General features: G+C 38.7%; 1 protein-coding gene across 10 annotated transcripts in view; it reads left to right on the forward strand.

The window, feature by feature from the left end:
- Nucleotides 1-20,297, forward strand: part of FRYL (FRY like transcription coactivator) — a 140,098-nt gene that overhangs the window by 7,180 nt on the left and 112,621 nt on the right. For 6 of the 10 annotated variants that reach the window (XM_032444331.1, XM_015862154.2, XM_032444332.1 and 3 more), the window contains exon 1: nucleotides 17,249-17,537. In XM_032444331.1, coding sequence (XP_032300222.1) covers nucleotides 17,360-17,537 — 178 coding nt within the window. In that variant the 5' untranslated portion in view covers nucleotides 17,249-17,359. Of the gene's footprint in view, nucleotides 1-6,331; nucleotides 6,533-17,247; nucleotides 17,538-20,297 lie in introns of those variants that run through there. The other 4 variants (XM_032444329.1, XM_032444330.1, XM_032444335.1 and 1 more) reach the window with 3 other exon arrangements.

Consider the following 20,297-nt stretch of genomic DNA (forward strand, 5'->3'; position numbering starts at 1 on the left):
TACATACTCCTTCAAAACCAAAATGTTTGAAGTCAAAAGGTGCAGGTCTGTGTGGAAGTACAGCAGAGTCCTTGTTCCACTCATTCTACTTTAAAATAGGCTCCTGAAGGTGGTGGTTGAGTCACTGTCCCTGTATGTGTTTAAGAGCAGTTTGGATGCAGTGCTCAGAGATATGATTTAGCAGAGGGTTGTTAGAGTTAAGGTACTGCGGTTAGACTGCGGTTGGACTTGATGATCTTTGAGGTCTTTTCCAACCTGAGTGATTCTATGGTTCTATGAAAAGCAATAGGCAGCAATGTCTTTTATCACAGGATATGCGTCAGATTCCCAGAGTCCAGAGGATACTGAAATCACTGGAGTCTATCAATTTAAGGATGTTTTTCTGCAGCTGCTTACTATAGGAAATCTGACTGCTGTACTCCAGCGTGGGCTGGTTAGCCCATTTGCAGAATGGCCGCTATTTCATACATAGGACCACAGCTCAGCATCTGTTCAAGTTGCTTTAAGTTGGAGTAGGGAATGGTCCTCCTTAAAGTAGGACTTCTTCACTTGAAATCCATATACTTTATATCCAAATATGCTGTTTGTGTTGATAACTGAAGACCAGTTCTATTGCTGACTATTCTTTCTCCTTGTAAAAGCACAGTAATGTAACTGGTAGGTGATTTAACACTTTTTGGCAGTTTTTAAAAATAGAATGTATTTTTAGCATTGACAGTGCACTAAGGGAGGAAAAGTGGCGCATAAGCTGTTGATGTTTCATTCAGTTATTCCAAGTGTTTCAACTGTAGTGAATTCTGATTTATAAAAGCTCATTGAATTGAAAAGGATTGTTTGAAAAGGTTTGTTGTGTGAATTGCTTTCTAAAGTAGAGTGTTGCCAAAAGCAGCTTGAAGATGTGATATAAGCTCCTGCTTTTTAGATTTAATTCATATTTTTAGGCTGATTTTAATGTAGTCTACGCTTGCGGTTTATTTTGGTGGGGAGGAAGGACAAAAGGTTTCTAGAGCTAGTTGTTTGCCATGTTATGCATTTTCCTCTTTGTTGCTGTTGTGGTTACGGAGCAGGGGTCAGAGTGTTGGGTGTGCTCCTGTGCTTATACTGCGTACTGAATGGGAGTTCTTACTTTTCCTATTGCTAATACTTTGTTACTGCGGGTAGGGCGATTGATGGCACTAGGATCAGTGGCTGTGAGAGCTTCAATAGGATCAGCTGCAGTGTATGAATCTAGACACGCTCTTCTGCTTTACTGTTGCAGGCAGTGATGCACCTGAGGGAGACAACTGCTGCCTTTTTTCTTTCCCAGTGTGCAAGACACAGAAAGGAACAACAGCTCATAAACCTCTAGGTGACATAGAGGTAGGCAAGCTGGAGTCACGCTTGTTACTTCTCTTTAAAATACTGGTGTGTAAAGGGCTTACGTTCTGTGCTGGGACAGACGGCGTTTTAGTTATTGGCATGGTGGAAGCAATATCTGTTTGAGCTGGTATTGTTGTGTATGAGTGTGTGACCTTGGACACTGATATAAGGGTAGTGTGGTTAGGCTGCGGTTGGGCTTGATGATCTTTAAGGTCTTTTCCAACCTGAGCACTTCTATGATTCTAACTTGATAGTCTGTGCACCTGCGTGGATTATTGGCAGATTGGACACTTATGCTGTAGTTTCTTAGCAGGCAAACACCTTCTCTCTAGACAGTCTTACCTAGTAAATGGTACAATGGAAAATGACTGATGTCACTTGTTTTGGATTCTAGTCTTGCGCTAGTAAGTGCAAGTTTTATTAAGAGGCTAAGCTGAGAGACTTGAAAAATCTTATGCTTAAATACACTCTGGCTGAAAACCCTGGTTTAATTTTAGCAGATTTTCTATTGCTTTGAATTGCTTTTCCAGAAGGTAAAAGTTATCAACATTTGAAGAGCAAACAGGTTTTTTGGCACTCTCCCAGTGGAGATGATTCATGATTCACGTACTTTACAGTTGTTTTTCCTGCTAACTAAAGAAAGGAGAATACAAAAATACATCTTTGAGCTGTTGTGGTCAAGTTATTACGCATTTGGTACAACAACTTCCTCTGAAGTTTATCTCTCAAATCCCTCTCAGCTACCAATTGTGATTATATTGGAGTCTTTTCAATTGAAGCTTGTCAGTTTATGAATGGAGAGCTATTTGTAATTATAATGAAGATGAATTGTTGAACCATTACGATAACCTTCTGTACCCGAAAACTACATTTGACCTTATTCCAAAGTTTCTGTAAGACAGAGATTCTGCTTTTTAATCTTTTACCATGATCTTTTCAATCCAGGACCTTCTACCTAATGAGTGTTACTCCTCATTTTCACATCCCTTGTGTAGAAGCTGAAACTGCCTCAATTTCCTGCCTTCCAACCGTGCTTCTTCCTCTTGCAATATCCATGCTCCTGCTTATGATATCTGTGTACCTGCATGGTTAATTGGCCAGCAGTCACCCAGCTGTGCTGCCTATGTGAATCATGGGCTGGGAGATGAGCTGTTTCTGTAAGGAGCTTGTTGGTGTCAGGAAAGTGTATGGCCTGAACTTAAGCACTTACGGTCAGTCACTGTAAGCTGAGAGACCACTGTGTTTTTGACAGTGCATAGTAACACTCAGTTTGTCATGGGATCTTTTCTTTTTCAGTCTGTCATTGAATACGGTGATACACTTGCTACATTGTTCACATACTTCGTGCCTTTAAAACCAGCAAAAGAACCGGGTTGTTGCTAAAAACCCGTTAAGACAAATCAAGCCAAGCTTCAGTAAAGAGGCAGATGAGAACGATAGTGATTTAGGAAACAGTGTTCCCCCTTTTTGTTCTTTTATAGCCCAGTTTCAAGGGATGATGAGCTAACAAATTTCTCAGAGAAATTCAGGAACTGCTATTTATGGGGATGCCCTCAAACTTTTTTTGATGCTTATGGGGCAGTCAAGTGTTAGGGCCACAAACAGTGCACACCAGCTGCAGTGTAAATGTGCATGATGAAGCTGGTGGGATGGAGGAACCGGGCAGTCTTTTGGTGTGCTGGTAGCATCTCTCAGTGCTGTAATGGCAGAGTTGCTTGTTTGGGTGCATCAGGCAAAGCTTATCTCTTTGTATGTTGATATATGGTGTGATAAATCTGGGCTGTGTCATGAATCTGATGCTTCTCTATTGCGTGGGCTGTTAGTGCATACCCCGTGACTTTGGGGACTTGTGCTGCCTGTTCCTCTGGCGCTGTCCCCATGGACAGTGTGTTGTGTTAGTGCTTGTGATGCTCAGGGCAGCTGAACATATGAATCAGCCACATGTTGAAGCAGCCATGCACCATTGTGTTTGCCCAGAAACTGGCTTTCTAGCAACTTGTCAGCATTACTTAAATGATGCCTTTAAAAAGTGATATAATTAATCTTTGACTTTATTCTGACTTCACAAAAGCACACCCAGTGTATGGAAGAAGAGACTGTAACATGGAAAATACACTGCTTCCAACAGTTGGTTAAAACTTGAGTCTTATGTCATTACATCTTTTGGCCTAGTAACTATAAAAAGGCCCTAATTTAGTGTGTTATACATAGCTTCTTAAATGAGCTTCTGAAATGCAGGTGTTGGCACACTGATTTCATACAGCTTTACTTTAAATCCCCAACCCCCTTCTGTGAAGCTATTGAAAGTAGTCTTCTCTGTTACCTCCCTAGGTTTAACAGTAGCTTTGGATACAGGAGAATCTAATTGCTGCTTGAAAGTTGAAGTTGTTTGTTGTTTATCTGTTTTCCAATTCAGCATGTTAAAGAAGAGTTTTGAATTTTAAGTATGAAAATGTAATTATCCTTAGATATGTATTTTAAAAATAAATTTTATGGTAGCTTATCTCCTACAGTTTGAGCTTTCATAGAATCATAGAATGGCCTGGGTTGAAGAGGGACCATAGTGATCATCCAGTTTCAACCCCCCCCTGCTATGTGCAGGGTCACCAACCAGCAGCCCAGGCTGCCCAGAGCCACATCCAGCCTGGCCTTGAATGCCTGCAGGGATGGGGCATCCACAGCCTCCTTGGGCAACCTGATCCAGTGTGTCACCACCCTCTGTGTGAAAAACTTCCTCCTAATACCTAACCTAAACCTCCCCTGTCTCAGTTTAAGACCATTCCCCCTTGTGCTATCACTATCCACCCCCGTAAACACTTGTTCCTCCTCCTGTTTACATGCTCCCTTCAAGTTCTGGAAGGCCTTTATGTAGCTTTGTGTTGTTCTCTGTTTTATTTATTTATAGCTTTTTGTAAGTAAGTTTTTAATAGGTAAACCTCATCCTGTAACCTTGTCTATGGCACCTTGCCTCCCCAGTCTGATAACGCCTAGTTAAACCGTACCTTGACATTGGAAGCTGCAGTTAGTGGAATGGAGCCCAGTGAACTTCCCTCCAGCCATATGCCGCAGTTACTGTAATCGTTGCTCACTTCCTTGGAGACTTTCAACCTTTTGCTGCTGCTTTTACTGGTTCTTGTTTCCTTTGTTGACTTAATCCGATTAAGTTGCTTCTGTAGGAAACCTTAGGTGGTACGTAGATACAATCTTAGTTGTATTTGAAGTTTGGGACAGCAGCTGCAGTGTGAAGTTTGTTGTTACTCAGTAGGTACAACTGGAAAACCTGAGACAATTTAAGTGCATTTTTGTGGGTGTGCCGCTTTCTGAGCCTTGTCTGGATATTTTGCCAATGAAACTGAGATTGTAGTATCTTGTCCTTACGTTCTGTCAACTTAGTTCTCAGTTTAATTTCATTTCCTCCAGTAAGCAGCTGGGCTGCTGGGCCGTCTGCTGGGGGGAGTGTGGGGAGACGGAGCACACAGCGAAGAATGAGCCTGATTGTAAATCACAGACTGGTTTTGTGTGTTTGCTCCACACAACGTGAGGGAATGAATTATGTATCTGTGAATGCAAGGTCTGAGAAAGTGAGTTACCATGTCAGTGTAAGCCATGGTGAAACCCTCCTCTCCTATGCTTTCAGTTATATCAGGAGCAATGACCTGTTTCAGTTGTCTTCAGGAACTGTGAGCATTTGGTGCAAATGAGGAGTAAAAGGAGTGCCAACTGCTCATTCCTAACTGGAGGGGGGGATATAAGGCTTTGATTGAAACTATTTTTATGATAAAAAACTATTTTTTAGGAAAAAATTAAAAAAGGGAGTAGAGGGGGAGGGTGGGAAGTGAGCACTGTAATCACTGGAGACAGATTGAAAGGCCTGTATATATTTCTGCTGCACAGAAAACAATATTTGATTGCCCTAATAGTCTAAAGAGGAAAAAGTGAGGCTGATTTTATGTGCTGCACTGTCAAATGTGTAGACAGTTGACGCTCTTATTAAAGAGCAGGAGTTTAGCAGGTGAAACTCAGATTTGTATCCGTCTATAAACACATTCCTTTACAACTGCTTACCTCCCTATAAAATGTGACCAGTTTTTCTAAGGGATGGTATGTTCCCGGATTGGAAGAAGTAAGCACCAATTAACTTGCATCCAGTTTGCACAAGTTGATCTAGTTTTCCTGCTTTTCTCCAAGTCTCACTTCTTAGTTGGTTGAACTTCAATGTGGAGCTTTTTAGCTTTAGATCACATTTATGTGAATCACTTCAGAAACGGTAATAAAGAATTAGAAGAAACAGCCTCTAATGAATTAGTGATGATTAAATAGTTAACGCATCCCTAAAAGAAACGAGTACGTTCTTGTTATATCTGAGCCCTCGTAAAGTCACGTTGGATGTACAGTCTGTGAATGTACCTGCAGTTCTTCAGGCTACGACTTGAAATATTTTTTTCCTACTAACGAGTTGATCAGGAGTTGTGAATCGCTGCTGCACGTTGAGACTTGAGTCGTTCAAAGAGCTCGGTCTGCCCCCGGGGTGAAATGCTTCTGCTGTAGTTTAGTGGTGAAGGAGAACAAAAGCAAATTCAGAGGCTTAGGCGAGTTGTGACAAGTGAGCGAGTTGCATGCAGGCCTCTGTTGGACAGGAATCTGCAGAAGTTCTCAGGGCTTTGTTAAGAGAGACACAGCTGAAATACTGCTTGTTTCTTTTTTTCCTGACCACATCCCTGTGCTAAAGTAGAAGGGAAACAGGAAAGAACCAAAAGGACCGATATGGAAGGAGTGATTTGGAATTATCTTTGGTTCGGAGAGAGGGAGAGTGTGTGTATAAATATATGTTATTAAGAAAGCCTGTTCCTAGTTGAAATGTCACTGAAATGTGTGCAGAAACAGTAGCTGTACATAAAGCTTCTGGAAAACGTTGATATCTTTATTAAAATTGATATCTAACATTTGATTTCATTTCTTTTTTTCTTTTCAGTGTTTTATACTTCGTTTGTCTGTACTGTGTTTGGAGATCGCTTCCTGGTATTTGGCTGCACATCAACTGACCTGCAGCTGTTTACACCTTTATCTACTCCTCTCATCTCTAAGCACAAGCTGGACTGTGGAGAAAATGTCTTGATGGATACATCCTGAGTGTGAGCAGCTCGTGTTGGTGGTTAGCAATGGCTTCTAAGTGGTAAGATTTCCTTCAGAATTCTGCTATAAAGTGTTTCCATATATGCATGTTTTTTTCCTCTTTTTGCCTTGGTCTTTGTGGTCTCTATTTTACTGTAGTGCAAAGTTGGATGTGTAATTATCACTTCAGATATCAGGTACCTGAATGGAAATTACTGCTTTAAATAAGAGTATTCAATCACATTATATAAGGAAATTTGCTCTAATGTTAAATAAATATATTTATTCCATTACTGTATTGGATTGTGGACAGATGTGAGCATTTGCCAGAGAGGATAAGAACAGAGTGAGCAGCATTCAAGCTTTCATTCTTGAACTTCCAAAGTCAGATGTACTTCCCATACTTTCCCTGAGCTGATGTACACTTACTAATTTATATCAAATAATGTGTGTGTTGGGTAGTTCTGTCAAGTAGTCTTCCATGTATTTGTATGCTCAGTGGAAATCTGGCTTTGTCAGTGCTCCTAGGATGTGTGGGCAGGTGCTTGAGCTCTGTCCTCTTGTGGAAAAAGCCAGGTAGTGCAGCTAATTAGAAAAGGCCCTTGCAGTCCCTTGTATGGATTTTCTTTTCCCCTACTGGCCTTCATTTAAATATTTTATCTCAAATAAGTAGGTCTGTATTGATATCAAGCACAGGGTAATTGTTGCAGATTAAGTATTTCTGAGCTGAAGTGGGTACAGACAGATTTAACTAATCTGATACATAAATTGTCCTCAGAAAATAATGTGAGATTCTGCTTCCCTATAGTCTAGCAATAAATGAGGTAGATTGTGCTTCCTTAGCCTCTTTGAGACCAGAGGGTATATGGACATGATGAAAGGAAAATACTGAAATGCAGTTGTTGCTGCAGTATTTATTTAATGGTCTTGTGCATTCAGTACCTTACCTATTATGCAGTGTTTCTAACATGCCTCTTACTTTCCTTTAGTATATTGTCCTTTGTGTTCTTTACAGGAGAAAGAAACAAAGTAGACTTTCAGTGTATTTCAGTCTTGGCATGGGATCATATTCAATATTCTAAATTTCTGCCTCAGCTGCTGGTTTTTCATTCCTAGCTGCACAACTTTCTGACCTGCTTCACTTTCTTTTGTTAGAACTTTCTACTCTAACTGCTTTTTTCTGTTATGTGCATTCCTTCAGACAGTAACAAATCTGTCATTGAAGGTGACATCCTTAGATTTCCTGGTGCTCAGGGGAGACAAGTGTACTTTTAAGCTTTAGAACAGAGACTCCAGATCAGTATTTTTTTTATTTCTTAATGAAACAGAAAAAATGAGGCAGAAGACTTGAGGACATTAGTATTGTTTTTGCTGTAACTAGTTCTCTTATGAGAGCGTATCTCTAGCATCTTCAATTATATCTCACTTTAAAAGATTTTAATGGTTAGGTAACATGTTTCTATATGTTTATTTAAAAAAATGTGCTTCACTGTCATTTGGACATTGGTTCTTCTCTGCTGCCCCGTTACTGGGTGTGTTTCTGCTGAGGAGCATTGTGGAAAATGCTTGCTCACATGACAAATGAATTGCAGAATTTGGAACACTTGATGCCTTTCGTTGTTCAAATAATGTGGAACATCTGAGATATCTGTAAGGAAACAGATGAGAAGGCTAATAGGGACACAGAAGAGCTTCTTAGTTTGTCGAGTGTGAAAGCTGTGTGTCAGATTAGTGGGGGGAAAAAGATTAATGGTTGAAACTGTTATAGGATTTCCCTTCTCTGGGATTCTTAGAAGTTCAGAAGGTCAACTACGTGGTATATATTTTTTCTTCTGTTCGGTGACATCAAAAATCTATCTAGTTCCTTTTTCCATGTTAAGTAAAGCTCTTTCTTGTTGAACCTATTTTCTGTCATGGAGAACAACTTTATCATGACTGATAATTTTGGAGTTCAGTTAATTTTATTATCACAGTATACTTGTTCTGGTGTAATCCACTTGTTTATTGAACCTAATAGCATAGGATGCTATCAGTGGTGTTCCTGAGATACATGAAATTAAAAACATTTTGTGTTCAGAAGGACTTGAACTGTTATCTATTTCTTTTTAACAGTCTGCTTAGAAGTCTGCATCATTATAAGGTAGTGGAAAAAGAAAGTTTTGTCAGCCGACTCCCCACTTGTATAGCTCTGAAACTTATTAACACATTTTGGTCAGACAACTGTTATGGGGATGCTGCTCTTCTCCATGAGCAGCCAAGGGCTGTTTCCTTGAAAAGAGTAGTACTGGAGTGTTCTTTAACTTGAAAGAAACAGCAGGATGTAGAGCAACTTGTATAGTTACTCTGTAATAAGAACTCTGATACAATTAAAATCAATGATAATATGTGTCTATGGAAAGGAATGAACACTAGAAGTCTTCAGGGAACTGGAAAATCCCTATCCCCTGGCTAGTAGCTAATGAAAGCAAATATTTCCGAGTCAGGGAGGTGGTGATAAAAGGCAGTTTGTGAGGTTTGGGTGGAGAAAAGTGGTGCAGCTACGTACTTCTCATCTCTCCTGTGCACTTACAAGCCCTTCCTGTGGAAACAGTTCTTCTTGGATGTGCTTCTGCCCAGCAGGGTTTAAAACATCCTGCCATTCTTTGCTCAGAGGCACCTCTAGTCTTCAGCAATGCCTCCCCCTCCATAACTTCATCCTTATTAAAAAATAAAAATAAAAAAGGTCCTTGCTCCTTTGATTTGTAACACACCTTAAAGGATGGAGGTTAAAATGTACAGCAGAATGGATGGACCAACAGCTTTGAAAGATGTATTTAATTTTAACCACATTTGACTATTTTGCGTTAATTAATGAAAGATACTGCTAGTGTGGATGAGAGGAAAATGACAGTGCACAGAATCACAAAATTATAGGGGTTGGAAGGGACCTCTAGAGATCATCGAGTCCAACCCCCCCCTGCCAAAGCAGGTTCCCTACACCAGGAGTAAACCTATGCAATCTGGTGCATGTTAAACGTGCATAAACGCTCTTTGTTAGAATCTGTATTTTTCAAAATCTCTTTTCACAATGTGTCAGTCTGTCCTATAGATTAGTCTTAATTTGTGGTCCTTGTTTAGGGTTTATTTGTATCCTTTATTTCAAGCAAACCTGCTTGGGTGTGTATAAATACATAAAGACTCTACATATAATTAAAAATGGAAGCTTCTCATGGAGGGAATTCAACAATTAGTTGTCTTAGGTTTGCTCATCTTCTCATGCATTTGTTTTCCTGGTGTCTTTGATATGCTGAGCATTATTTGTTGGTAACCCAGAATTGCTGTTTAACTTATTCTTCACTCTGCTTAACAGAAACATCTTTGGACCTTAATTCAGTACCTAGCTTGTAGTTGGATCTCTTTCTTTTATCTCAGAAGTTTTCAGACTTCCCAGATAAGCGGATTAAATGAGGCTTCAGCCAGCATCTTACACTGAAAAGTAGTATTCCTCTCCTGTGCTTAAACCCTGAAACTTGGCCAAGTAAACCTCACTTGGATTACTAGGAATTATGGAATTGTAAATTCCATGCTTTTTTGTGTGTGTGTCTGGTAGGAAGGAGTGTGATCGCTTAAATCGCTTTACTTCTACCATATCTGAATATATATGGGATTCAAAATTAACTCTGTTTTCTGTAGAATTATATTTGAATATAGTTTAGAAATGTTTGTGTACTAAAGCTACGATGTTGGAATTTTCATGGGCCAACACAGAGCTCCACTGGGAGAACCCTGTGCTGCACCTGGTGATCTGAGCCTGTGTGGTTTTTACCACCTTTAGACAGGATACAGCTGTGATTTTAAGTGAAATTCTTTCAATGGGGAAAAAAAAAATTCCTTTTTTTTCTTATATGATTCATATAAAAATGTAAGCTCTAAATTAATTACTGATATTATTCTGATGTATTATGATATTAAATCATACTCAGCTTCTCTACCATCCAATAAGTATTTTACTTTATCACTGCCTTGAATTTAGTATTATTATTGTAGTCTTAATGGGCAGGAAAGGATCTTAATCTGAGCAAGAGTGCATTTGTTCCTTTAATTTAGGTGTCAGTCTTTCTGTAAGCCATGAAACATTAAAGACTTCAGCCCTTGAGTACCTGTCACAGCTCTATTTATAGTAAGAACTGGGAGATTGGAGTAGCTTCTATTTAAACCAAATTACATCATTCTGCCAGCATTGTTCTCTCTGGTTAGGTTCAAATCATGATGCAAAGATGCATTCATAATCATCATATCATCATTCATATCATCATGAACTTACTGAGGGTGCACTCAATGCCCTCATCCAGGTCATCAGTAAAGATATTGATAGTTTTAAGTACATATGTAGTTAGTGAAGAGTAACCTGCTTAAGTCCCACATGCAATTACTTTTTCTGAATCATTCCTAAAGTGTATTTTCCAATTTCATCTTATTTTGCTCTGAATTGATACATCCTTTTCTCTTATTGAAATTCCTTACCACATTTACTTTATCCTCGATTGATATTTACTTCTTAACCAAAGAACTGTGAGCGACTTCCTTCCGTTGCATCTAAAACAGGTGAATTACTGATTCTATTTTACACAGGGGTTTTGTCTTCTCTAATAGATGAGCTTCTAAAGTCTGGCTTGTGTTTCTTGGATGGAGAAATTGCATATTTTTTTTAATAGCTAAAAAATATTCTATGTAAAATATTTGCCTGCTCTCAATGGCTGTCCTTTGCATTGTTTATCTTACTATAATATTGTTTTGTGGGTGAAGTTATACAACCATTAGTCAATTTATTTCGAAGAGGGAACATGCAAGTTAGAAAAAAAAAGATAATAAAAAGATGAATGTCAGTGTAACCAGTTCTTGAAAAGAGAATGTGGAATCAATGCAAGTTGGTATTCACACCTCTGAAAACTAACTTAATTACCTTTCTAAAGTAAAGAAATAGTTACACTCTTGTATATTGTCCATAAGAGCTGCAAGGGCTGGGAATGCCATCAGGTGTGTGTACGTATATATTTATTCTTTATATGAAAATGCTGATCACCCCTTGTAAAAGTGGGGTAGTTGGAGGCTGTGTACTAGAAACTACTTAGGGATTCTTGAATAACTTGAAGCCTCAATTCTGCTTCTGTAATAGAGTGCTTCTAGTGCCCAAACCCTTTCTTCAGAGAAGCTAAATGACTCCTCTCTTTGTATTTGCTCCATATTTTGCTCCTATTATGATTAGTCAGCACAGAATAAATGAGACGGTAATTTGCCCCCAAAAGATATGAATGGCAAACTTGCAGATGGCTTTCAGTGTGTCTGGCATCCGGAGCACAGATCTAGTATTTGCTGAAAACATCATCAGCACACTGCTGACAAATCTCTACATATGGAGAATATTGCTTTAGCAGCACAGGGATACAAATTTCTACAGGTGAGGCTTGACTAGTGATGTTATTACACCTCAATACCATTTATGCAGCATTTCTCAGCAGATGGTATAGTGTAATTTCTAATTACAGTCATCAGCATTAAACATCCAGCTCTCTAAATTTGAAACCAGGGACGAACTTGGAAAGTATTAATGGCTTTATAATTGGAGAGAGTCTGGTGGCAATTCTGGCTGTCAAATGTAGAACTGATCTATGGGTTGAAATAGTTATTTTGTATCTTGGATCTGTAATACAACTAAATATGGCATTACCTACATCAAATATTTAATAGAAGTAAGCTCTTTCACTGGGGATGTTCCCCATGCATTAAATGACTTGGATTTATTGTTGAAAGTCCCTGCAAGTGAATATTGGGTTAGTTATGAAAGTATTTAGAGATAATGGTGTGAGCTTTCAGTTCTTTTCTTTGCAGAAGTTGCATTGCTTTAGCCAGGTGATTCCTTTGGAATAATGTACACAAACTTTTTTTCACATTAAAAAAAACCCTTTAAATTTATATTGAAGAATTTGGAGTAGATTAGTGAGAATTATCAGAGATATCTGATATTATATCTGGTCATTATTGGAGAAGATAAGCTAAAAGACTTGAATAGAATTTCTACAAGAAGACAGAAACAGACACAAGGTTGGTTTCCAGAGGCTGCGGAAATGAAGAGAAGCACCACTGGATATCAGTTTCCATGCTGAATAGGGTGATAGCATATGAGCTTTAACTGTGGTTGAGTGTATGCTATAAGATGATAAAGTAATGAAATTCAGTAAGCAGGAAAAATTGTGGACTCATCAGAGCTGCTGGGAAATGTGAAAGCTGTGTGTTTGAGTCACCAGCAGTACAGGGGCTGAGGATCTGAGGATGAGCAATGAATCGAGGAGCCTCTTGAAATCCCACTTTCTTAATTTGTATTTTGTGATTAGACGTCCTTTGCTGCTGATGTGTACTGTTCTAGCATGAGTGAAAAGCAGTATAACCCACAAGGCGTGTGATTGTAATGGTTGAATGTCAATTATTTTATAAAGGCATCAAGTATTTGTGTCTTGAATATCAATGTGTATTTTCTAGCTTTCTGTTAATTACAAAATACAGCCAAACGATCATGAGCTTTCCAGCTCCCCCTTCCAATTAGCATCGTGTTCTAAATGGCACTGGTGTATCAGTGCCTCTGGGGAGACTTTTCGTGGGTGCTTATGCTGACATACAATCTCTTCCTTCTTACAGTAATAGCATTCATGGATCTCGTTTTGTCAGTAGAAAAAGAAAAGAGGAATTGGGATTTAAAAAACCAAAACAACAAAACCAAAGCAAAATTGCTTCGGACTGCTGTGAAGTAATCAGTGCCTTCATTTCTATTAAGCTGCTAAAACACAGAGTGATAATATCGCAACGTGTCTTGTCTCTCTCCAGTGCTAAGTTTTGACTGTTTTTATAGCTGTATTGTAACTTAGTTTGTTATCTGCAAATGTGACCAGCAGCTTATTTTTAGGATGTGGAGTCTTAAAATAAAAGTTTTTTTGCATGATTTATTTTAGGAGAATCGAGATCATATGCAGCATATCATGAAGAGTAATAAAAATAACTTCTAGTAGCAGTAGAAGCAGATTCTGCTCTGCTCTATCCTATATATAGGCTTCTTGCATTGAAATGATTTCATTGTTAAAGCTAATTGCTTCAAACATATGTATTTCTTTTTTACTTCTGTAAAACGTTGCAGTAAGTGTATGATGTGAATGCTATCAAAGCTGACTGCGTAACTATATTTATATGAAATATGTGAACTAGGATATATTTAAGAAGTTGTACTTCAAATATTTGAACTTAGTGAGAAAATTATGTGTGAGGGAGAACAACAGAAGCGCAGCTCTGGTTTACTGTTAGTTGTTCAAACAGAGTAACAGTGACTTTTATTCTCTCTAATATAGATGTGTTTGTTCTTGAAGGTGAAAATGTTTGTGTGAATACATTCATGCACGTATTATAGGTATTATGTGGAGACGGATCTGTTTTTTCATTAGACTACATAGCAAATGATTATTTGTGTTACTATGGATAGCCTTTAATTACTTTTTGTCATTGGAGCAAGACTGTTCCTAGAGCTGTCCCCACTGAAACACTCAACTTCAGCAAACATCATAATTCTTTAAGCTATTTTGCATAACTGAAGTTAAATTAATTATCTTTCTCCTTTGCACTTCCAGTTTGCACTCACTTAAAAGCTACAGGCTGAAGTGTTCCTCATTGTTACCCATTTGATATGTTACTAGCTGTGGATGTGGCAGCAGTTCTCCAAAGGTTGCCCTTAACAAATAGTTTGTGATAATCTTTTAAGAACCTTTGGGTAATGGTTTCCAGTTTTTTCCCTAGAGATGCCACTTCATAGCAGTACTGCCATTGTTCTGGGTTGTTGGTAGTTGGACCACAGAGCCTTTGCTTTTAAGTACTGCTTCTTTTCAAATGACCTCTGCATAAAAATATCAGTGTGGTTTGTCATCATTCATTTGAATTGTTTCATGTGGGAAAAGATCTGGCCACTTCCATTGCCATGTAATAGTTTAAATGATGTGTTTTGTTGCTGACTGGAGCAGTCTTCCTACTGGTGTGTGAATGAAGTATGACTCACTGCAGGTGCTTTGAAATTGCCAGTTCTCAATTGAATAAAACTTGCCAGTGGAAGAAATTGACAGGTTTGAAAGGTGTTGTGTGAGAGGTCACAAGTCCTAAGAAGCAAGAGGTCAGTGACAGGAAGACCTGATGGTTATCCTGGCTAAGGATTATGGAAGCTGTGGAATAGACAATTAGCTCACCCTTCCCAAGAGCTCCTAACATGTTCAGGAAAGCATTGTGTTCTTTCATGCTGCTTAAAGATAACAATTTCTGTCTAATACACAGATATTAAAAATGTTGGGGCTTTTTTATTGAATGGGATAATCTTGCATTCAGTCACTAAAAATAACAGTTGTGTTTTGTGTTCTGCTTCTGGTTGATTTCCTTAGCCAAGTATTTTATTGCTGCTTTTGGGTGCATTTACTTCTAGTGATGCTAAATCAGAACCAAGCCCATAAAAACAAGAAGCCTCCAGAAATCCCCAACTTTCCAAAGAAAAAACCCTGTAAGTCACTGAAAAAAAACCATTCCTATGTAGAGCAAGTGAAGGAAAAGAAATTGAAGCTTTACCAAAAGCTGGCAGATGGATCTTACTTTCATTTCTTAGCAACCTGAAAGCCAGAAATTCTTTCAGAAAAGCATGGGGTCAACTGAAGCAGTTTTCATGTCTACATGAATAGAAACCAAACTTACAAATGGTTGAAAAATTACGTGACTTAGGTTTAGAAAAAAGCCTTTTAAAAGGAAAGACAACCTGCATCATAGAGAGGAAGAGGTGGGGTTTGTCTTCCCCACTCTGCCTACAGAGTTCTGTGTGACATGACAGCCATGTCCTGCTAATTGGCTGATAACCATCAGGTGGACATCTGGTGCCTCGTGAATTTAATACCGGTATGTTAACTTACAGACTGGAGTGCAGGTTTGATTTCAAGCTGAGCTGTTCTATTCTGTGTTCAGTTCTGACTTTGATCTTCACTGGGGAAGAGCAGATTGTTTTCATTACAGTGAGACAACTACTTGCAGATCAAGCTTCTATAATGAGACTCAAGGCTGAAAAACTTCCTATATGTGGGTGCTATGGTGGCTGCCCTATTTCTGTAGCAGACTGACTCCCACTTAAAGCAGTGATGTTCAGTTTGAATTGGCAAGTTGGAAAAAATAGTATATATCGCATGAGGTTCTCTGCTAATAGTGCGCCCAGTGTCGGAATAAGGTTGCATGGCTATAACCCTTTGGCTAAGTAAGAAATATGAGTATGATTGGAGACCTGTAGGCTGAGGTAGAGACCTCTGAGGTGGGATGTGGTGTTAACTAAGGGCAGCTCGCATCCTGCTGCCACCAGAGGGCGCAGTGGAGGAGCTGGAGTCATCTCCCAGATCAGCTGCAGGAAATGATGTTCTAGCAACTTGTCTTTTGTGACGAGCTTGGGCCACCCAGAGTTCTGTATTCATTTACAAAGGAAATTTAGTCTGAGTTGAATGTTTGGGGGCTTTAATGCAGATCAGAATGCAAAGATAGGACACATTTTCAGTCTTCGTTGTGTTTGAGGACGTGTCTCAGGTGACAATTTCAGTGGTGGTTTTCAAGTGTCTCCCAGGCCCTTGGGAGCATCTAACAAATGACACTGAGTGACCTCTAGCAGGTTATGCTGTGTGCACCTGATGGATTTTAAAGTATTTCTGTTTTCTTTTAAGGAAAGTTAGTTGCAGTGCTGGATTGACATTAAGTAGTTTCTTTTCAAGTGTATTGTGTGGTGCTTTGCACTGAAGTTGGATAATTGTGTTGAATGTGTTCAGAAACCTCTTGTACAGGGAGCTGCTGTTGCAGAGGTTGCCCTTGACTGTAGAATGAGTGCATGTTAATTTTATTTGTTTGAGTGATGACTGTAATCTACTGTGACAAAGTGAGGTGTGGATCTCCACTCTATGTCTGGTAAATATTAGTTTCAACCATACACGTTCCCAAGCGTAAAAAGCATTAAAGAATGCTTTTCCATGTTAACATCTCTTTTTCCTTCCCCTTCTCCCATGAGCTTTCTGCTCTAAATACAAGACATCTTTCATAATGGGTTCTGTAAACTAAATATAGAACGGTGCTTAAACTTTCTTCCAAATGGAAACAGAAAACTCAGTTAAACCATATGGGTAAGTAGCCTTAGGGACAGCGAACGCTGGGACAGAATGGGACAGCTTATTTCTGCACTTGTTGTTTTATGGAAGGCAGTTTGAGTAGTTTAGGTGGTAAATATAGCATCAGAACCACTGGAAAATGGAACTCGGTACTTAATAAACGTTAATAACTTAGTGATTAGTACTTAATGCCATGTGAGAATGCAAATGGTTTAAATTGTGGTGCTGCCAGACACTTTGTAAGGCTGGTGAAGAGGCTTTGAGAATGATAAGTGTTATCTTTCAAATGCAGATGAATGCTCTCTGTGCACTTCATGAAAATTAAGAGCTATTGAACTCTGTGAAATATGACTTTGAAATACATGTGTATTTTTTTTAGCTCTTAAAAGTGTCCCGATGCTAAAATGGTGTTTTATCCTAGTCAAGAGTTTAATGTATGTCAGTTGATAGACTGGCTTGTTGTTGTTTGGTTTTCTTATCAGTCTGTACAGTTAGACTTCTTTAAAATCTGCCTGGGAGCAGCTGGCAGCTGACGCGCTGGGGCTGGCACCACCCAGGTCCAACATATGACATCACTGGGAGAAAGAAGTCGTGTGCGCAGTCTACCTCTGCCTTCAAGGAAGTTAATGTGGGAGCTGCAGTCCATAACGTGCAGCTGAAGTGCTGTGCTTAGTAAGTTCTGAGCGTACAGAAGGCAGGTAAACATGGAGTTTCTGAAAAAAATTGTTCCTACGGTTGCTTCTGGAGATGTTGTATTGGATGTTGGAAGCTCTGCACGGGAAAGCTCCCCAAGGCTGCTGAAGATGAGGCGAGTCAGTCTGCTCTCCTTAGGACAGACAATAGATGAAGACGAGGAGATGCATGTTTTACATCCTCATTTCCGTATGTATCTGTGTCATTGAGGTGATAACTAAACTTTTTCTGCAGGTCACAATTACTTCACTAAATTGATGGATTTTGTAATAGTGCTTCCTTGTCAGAGTCCCTATGATGATAGTGTTGCTTAGGCTTAGAACTCCTTTAAAAATGACATACTGTCATGTTAGTGACCTGCTTTGAAGTAATTTTACAGGATTTTTTGTGTGTGTTGATTGTACCCCCCTATTGTTTCACTATTGAAGTTGTGAAATTGTAATGTAGCTGTGAGTAGACATTAGGAGTTGTCTAGACAGGTGTGCTGGACTGATATGCATCTGCTGTGCAGGATTCAAGTTCTGTGCCAGCTTTTGTCTCCCCGTTTCTGAAATCCCGTGTTTCTGAGGTGTTCCTTTTAAGAGCTATTTTTTACATTTCAAAAATGTTTATGCTTTCTTTATTTTTAGTGTTCTGAGGGCTGCAGTCTTGGTGTAAATGTATTATGATTATAGAATTGTTGACTAAGGAACACAGGCCTGTATTAAGTAGCAGTTATTGTAATTAGTAGACATTGTATTTAGACCTCTACAGGTAGGGAAAAAAAATGCAACAAATTTTAACTCAAAGAATGAGTTAATGTTACTTTTTCAAACAGTTCAGCTGATTTGCAGTAGGAAATCTGGTTTTACTTTATTTATAGCCAAAGGTCGAAAACAAGTAGATTATAGTTACTTTTTGGTCTTGGATTCTGATGGCTGTTTTTGCCTCTTTATGTGGTGGCTATTCATATGAATTAGCATGGCTTGAAATGTTTACCTGTCTAATTGTGATCATAGAAGATGGAGGCACTCATCCTGTTGAGCGGTGAATTTAGCCTAAACTATGGAATTAATCTCCTTAGTCTTAGCTTTTCTGATTGTAATATAAGTGTTTTATATATATATTTAGATGTGTCAGACATTTAACATCAGCAGCTGGAGAAAGCTGGGACAACTTTAATTTACAGACAGGAACAATTTGTGCAGCAAATTGGAATGAATCATAAAAATATGGGCTGTTGAAGACTTTGTGCTTAGTGAGGTCAGTTAAAATGGATATAGCTTATATGTTTGACAGCTCTGATCAGAAACTCATCTTTTAGTCATGTTTGAGCCTTTGTTTGGCTTTAAATGTTATACAGCAATGAGATCTGAAGTTGGATATCCCTGTGAAGCTCACAGCTTAGATATCTCCATGGGCATGTCTTGTCAGCTTTGCTTTTATGCTATGGTATGGTATTCTTTGATACTAAAAAACTATACATTAGATTTTCTTTCAAATGTTACAATTTCAGAGTTATAATTTAAGAATAATCAGAGTTGTCTTTGTGTCAATCTGAGAGAAAATGCTGTAGTTGAAGCTTGTAGTTGATGCTTTCATCTAACCTTGTTCAACGTTTTATTGATAGCTGAGGGAATGAATGTACTAGACAATACTCCAGTCCTACTGTTGAAGATGACTTTTCCTGCTCATTAAATATTTGTGAAAAGGTCATTAAAGGGAGGAATTTCTACCGGTCAGTGGTTTCTGACCGCTGTCATTTAATAGCATGATGTCAACGTGTGCAAAATGCAGACTTAGTCTGTTCTGGGATCATGCTTTTACCATAGCAGATAGTAGCTGAATCCTCTTTAAATTATCTGCTTATTTCTATTTTTGTATCTTGGTAATGGAATGAACTGCTCTTCTGGAATAGAGCAAAAGAACCGCAGTGTTTACCAGTTGGGTATGCAGCAGGCAGCAGGTGACGGCGGAACAGGTAATAAAACAGTAGAACAATTAAAAAGATAGGGATTGTAAATGGTTGCTTAATGTCAGCCGAGGTGGTGGTAATGCACCACAGGATTTAGTACAGTGATACTGTTTGGGAGCGTGATTAAAGCTGAAGTTTGTTGCTCAGTTGGTACACTTGAATTAGAGTTTTTGTTGTTGGCGGTGTTCTATTCTTTTTTCCCCCCTCCTGTTCCTTTTGTTTTATTTAGGAAAGGTTTTGTATGAATAAGCCTCTGTGAAATTCAGTCTGGTAACTACTTAAGAAGTATTATAGAAGGTAGTTGAAAAACAAAAGCAACAACAGAAGAACAACAACAACAAAAAAATAGCAAGGTTTGCCAGCGTGTATCTGATTTAAATATTTTGTATGGAATTCAAGAGATGAATTCTTTCTTTCTAGATTAAGGCATATTTATCACTGTTGCAGTCTGAAATACAAACTGAATTGGCTTGTGCTTCTGCCTTATAGCAGAAAGCAAGGACTCAGAAATTTCTCTGTGCTCTGTGAATATGTGTCTTTTAAAATGATACATAGCATTTGTCATGATACTTGCAAGAGCTTTTTCAAAATCTTTCATAGCTGTCTTCTGAAATTTAGTGGATTTTTGAACGTCGGAAAGGAACTTGCTTGAAGTATTTGCATATGATTGCGTGTGCAACAAGATGTAAATGGTAGTGGTAAAAGTACAGGCAGTTCTTTTAAATTTGAAGTAGCATTTAAGAGTTTTCCATTTAGAAACTTTGTTACAATAGTTTTTCCACAGAAAGCTAGATCTGAATGAAAGATAAAAAGGGGACCTGGAGGATCTAGAGAAGGTCTTTTCATACAGATGATTACCAAAAAAACATAGTGATATGTATGCATGCAGGCATGCATCTGTCAATGATGCTTTATTCTCCCTGTTGCAGTGTTAAGGAAGGGGACTGCTGAGACTGCTCCGTGCAGGTGGGCTCGTGGCAGCTGTACCTGCAGCA

Source organism: Coturnix japonica, chromosome 4 (assembly GCF_001577835.2).
Source record: "Coturnix japonica isolate 7356 chromosome 4, Coturnix japonica 2.1, whole genome shotgun sequence".
Classification (NCBI taxonomy): Eukaryota; Metazoa; Chordata; class Aves; order Galliformes; family Phasianidae; genus Coturnix; species Coturnix japonica.